Raw genomic sequence first — 4434 nt, 5'->3', positions numbered from 1 at the left:
ACAGGACGCATTTAATAGTACATTCACTCAAGTATCAAAGAAATACCAGGAAACCAGCATCTACTGAGTCTAGAAAAAACTGTCCTACTGAGATTAAAATATTATTAAATCATATTTTATAAATTTATTAATTACTACAAGACAAAATGCATAAGTTTAAGCCTTACTTAAAAATAAAAATTTAAATAATTGGAAAGTGGTATAATAAGAAATGCAGAAGTACTGAAGCACCGTCATGATGGCCAATTAATTTTTGATCAATACGATTACAAACCTAAGCAAACTAAATTATTAAAATGTTAGAGACCAAAAATATAACAAGAGATATATAATAATAAAAGACACCCGAAGATCAGTCCGAAAGACGAAAGAAAAGAACTGACAAAGTAAAAAGATCGTGTCTCTGATCTGATCCTTTGTTCCTAAGACAAATGTATTCTTGAATAAGTAAGTGATATTATTGACAGTGAGTAACTTAAGAAAAAAAAAACCATATGAAGAACTTAACGGCTCTCCATTCGTAAGCATTATGCATTTCGATCTTATATCTGTATCCAACCACATACCCCAATATCTCGTAGCATCAATTTCAGTTTTTTCGCCAAAAATCCATCCTAAAGAAATTTGAAAGCATTCATTGTTGCAACGAAAGGTCGCTTATAATCTTAATATCTTTAATTAATTAACTATTAGCCTTGAACGGGTTGTCTGATTTAAAATTACAATATAATTGTCTATCATCTACTTAAGCCTGAACTTTACAGTTTTTCATAAATCGCACAATATGCGTCGCGTAAATTTAAAAAAACATCATATGCGTCCGGATTATTCCGGATTTAAATTAATAATCTTTATAACAAAAGCAATAAGTTTTTTTTTAGATTATTATTTACGGTTTCGTTTCTAAACCCAAATCGTAATTCCACAAAATCACGTTTTCAATTCTTAAACATTTATAAAGAACAATTTCTGAAATAAACCCCATTACCCCCTTACGCTTCTAAACAACATCCTGGAGAACAATAAAAGTTAAACATCACATGCCACTTGCCTGGACTAGGCGAACTCCACGTGAGCGAAACCTCACAGTTTCCATGCGCCCGCAAACCGAAAACCTAATAAATACTGCTCCGGCACAATTGCGCTCTCAGTTACGCAGCTGATCCTCGCGTTCCTTGAAGCTGTCTTACGATACCATAATATAGTTTCCAGTTTCACAGCGCGCGATTTATTTTCAAGTATCACGATGGTGATTTTGAGTGTCGACGGTAACGACTCGTCTCGTAGCGTCTCTCCATTAACACCATCTCCAAAAGGCATCCGATTGTTTAGAGTTATCAGTAGAAAACTAGCTAGAAGAAGTCATAATGATTTTAACAGTGGTTCGGATGAATCAAGATCATCGAGTTCAGAGAGTTCCTATAGTAGCGGACACACTTCACGCATTGAGAAGGAAAGATGCGTGTCACCGAATCATATTTCGAGCAGTTCGAGTGATTCAGGGAGTGATGTTCAAGTAAGAATCAGACACCACCATTCCACATCAGCGGAGAGTCTTAGAAAGGTGTTTCAAAATTTAAATCTGTACAACCGATCGCATAGTTGCAGCAACGCAAAAGATATTAAGAAGAAGAAGGATAAGAAGACTCAAAAAAGCATTTTGAGGCATCCCACAAGCTATACGTACGTTAAAGGACTAAGTGGTTTACCTACTCAAAGGATACCAAAAGGTCAAAATAGAGGGTATAACACGTGTTCTTGTAGTATGCACTACTTAAACAGCTTAAATAGAAATAGATAAGTGATTTATAAATTTAATAATATCCTTGTAATCCTTTGTACGCAATATCATTAAATCTTTTGGTAAAAGTTCTCCTGAGTAATACTAAAAGACTGCATTGATGATGGAATTTCGACTGATTTTAGTGTTAAGCTTCTACTATTAAAATAATATCTTTAGGTTCTAGCTCACCTAGTTATAATGTTTAGGATTAGTTTTTTATATGAATTGTTATGACTGCTCTCTCCTCTTCTTAGATCTTAAGGAATTTGATTTATAAAATACGTTTGCTCTGATCAATTATTACCTAAAGCACCAAAGTCATGATCTGTTTTTATTGTAAATAATATTTAGACCAGACTAATGTTTGACTTCATAAAATTGTATAGTGCCTTCCTAGGAGAATATTGTTAATAAAAAAGTGAAATATATATCTTGTTGTTTTAATTACCTATTTTAAGGGGGATCTGGATTTTATAAGAATAATTAAAAAAGTAAAGAATTATAGAAAATTAAGTATTTTATTTAAATTTAAAAGATTTGATAAAAAATTATAAAATATACTTGGACCAATAGGAAACATTCCATGTCTATGAAAAGCCGATACATTAAATGATAACAATTATAAAGCGGTGCGAAATGATCCTATAACTTTAAAACCTAAAACGATAAAGAGTATTAAAAAGAATAACTTTTTATGCTGCATTTTTTTTGTTTATATGTTTTAATTAAAGTTTGAAATTTTACTAAAAAGATCTTAAAATCACCATTTAATTTTTTTGACCCGAAACCTACACAATTTATTTAAATACAATCCCATAATTAGATACATGGAAAGTATCATACTTCATATTGGTAAATCTAAAAGCTCTAATATTATTGGGTTTACTATCGTCAATAATGTTAGTTTAACAAATTTTAAAATGTATTTTTTTTAAGTAAAAAAAAATGATCTTACATTTGAAAGAATATGACAAATATTTAGATACTTGACTAAAATTATAATTCCTTTACAGTATAATTGAGAAATTGCGTTCACTATTTGAAAGAACGAAGAAGTATCATTTAAATTACTTGGAAAATAAAGAGATTAAATATCCCTTTTTAAAACGTAGAAATAAAAAAATAGTTTTTAAATTATAACAAAATACAAAGAGATACATACATGACAATACAGAAAATAATAATAAAAATCATATTTAAGACTTAAATGTTTAGTAAGTATTTACCTAAAAGATGATAATTAATTTGACATAATTTAATGAGCTAAGAAATGAATCTAAAAAAAATACATATTTCTGGAAGAATTTCTTTTAAAAATATAAAATTTTAATTTAATTTTTGAATGGTCCTCAACTAGGGAATTGTAAAATAAGTTTTTAAGTTGTATTGAAATTTCCTTGGAAATTTGAAGCATTTCAGAAAATTTTGGGAAATTTTAAAAAGCCTTGATAAATACAAAACAAAGAACTTTTTGCTATTGATCCTTTTATAGTGTTAAGTTTCATAAAAATATATAATTATTAATAAGGCTATAATAAGGTTTATTTTACATAAGCATTATTGAAATACCGTCTATAATTAAAATATTTATTTTAGATCTTAGTGTTCCATTAATCATTTAAAAGTCTTATACTAAAATGCTGCACTAAAATTTGCTAAAATAAATTCAATTGGTAATTTTTATACAGTTTAAAAAAACTGGATTATGGATCCCGATGCTGAGATCAGTAGGCTTATAAAATGTTATCTAGAGAATGTGAGGTATATTGTAAGGAATAATTTAACGAATAGATTAAAAATATTTATAAAAAAATAAATTATAAATATCTGTTTTTGCAAATGTATGTATATACATATATAGATGATGATACATACAGAGCAGAATGCTGGTGGCTGGCATGGTTGATTGATGGCTATTATGATTTAATTTAAAATTTTTGGATCAAAATGACTCATTTTCTGGTAAAATAATCAATTAACCTTCTTTACGTGCAATGCTGCATGAATTTAAAATCATTTTACTTAATTACCCTATAATTATTAGAATAAATAATAAAATATCAAATAAAAATAAAATTCCTATAGTAAGAATGAAAGAAATACTTAAGAGCTTAAGGATGTTGGTAAAGGGTGAATTGGTATTTCAAAGCAGGTTCAGTGTGATGTGACTTATGCTGTTAGTAATTGTTTTTTTTTAATACCGGGTGTCCATTTATAAACTGACACATTTTAACTGCTTATAAGTCGAGAACGAAAAATGACAACAATATGCGGTTTTCACAGAACTTCATCAATATTTTTAAAGTTTTTTTTGACAGTGTTGCCAAGTTTCAAAATTTACCTGAAATAGGAGGAAAAAATTGATGATTCTCAAAGGCCGATTTCTCAAAAATTTTAAATGTAACACCCTGTACTTTTTAATTTCACATGAAAGCCTGTTAAATCCCCTTTCCGAAAATGTATAAATTGACTTAAACTCATTTTTTTACAGAGCCAATTTTAGTAAATGACACCTTTTTGAAAATTTGCCTAAAATACATATTCGATGATTGATGAACATTTTCTGGTAATTGCCTATGTATCGCTGTAGCATGATCATAATTAAATAATTTGCGCTATTGCCATGTCTGTAAAAAGTATTTATTCTATGT

At 28.8% G+C, this 4434-nt stretch overlaps 1 protein-coding gene across 1 annotated transcript; it reads left to right on the top strand.

Moving 5' to 3' along the window:
• The first annotated feature begins 402 nt into the window (after positions 1-402).
• On the top strand, positions 403-2088 carry LOC126739602 (uncharacterized). The gene has a single exon (XM_050445359.1). It carries the CDS (start codon positions 1247-1249, stop codon positions 1799-1801), a length of 555 nt encoding a protein of 184 aa, XP_050301316.1. The 5' UTR covers positions 403-1246; the 3' UTR covers positions 1802-2088.
• Positions 2089-4434: the final 2346 nt, after the last annotated feature.

The sequence above is a fragment of the Anthonomus grandis genome, chromosome 8, assembly GCF_022605725.1.
Source record: "Anthonomus grandis grandis chromosome 8, icAntGran1.3, whole genome shotgun sequence".
NCBI lineage: Eukaryota > Metazoa > Arthropoda > Insecta > Coleoptera > Curculionidae > Anthonomus > Anthonomus grandis.
Note: the sequence above shows the minus strand (reverse complement) of the source record. Positions and strands in the feature narration are given on the sequence as shown.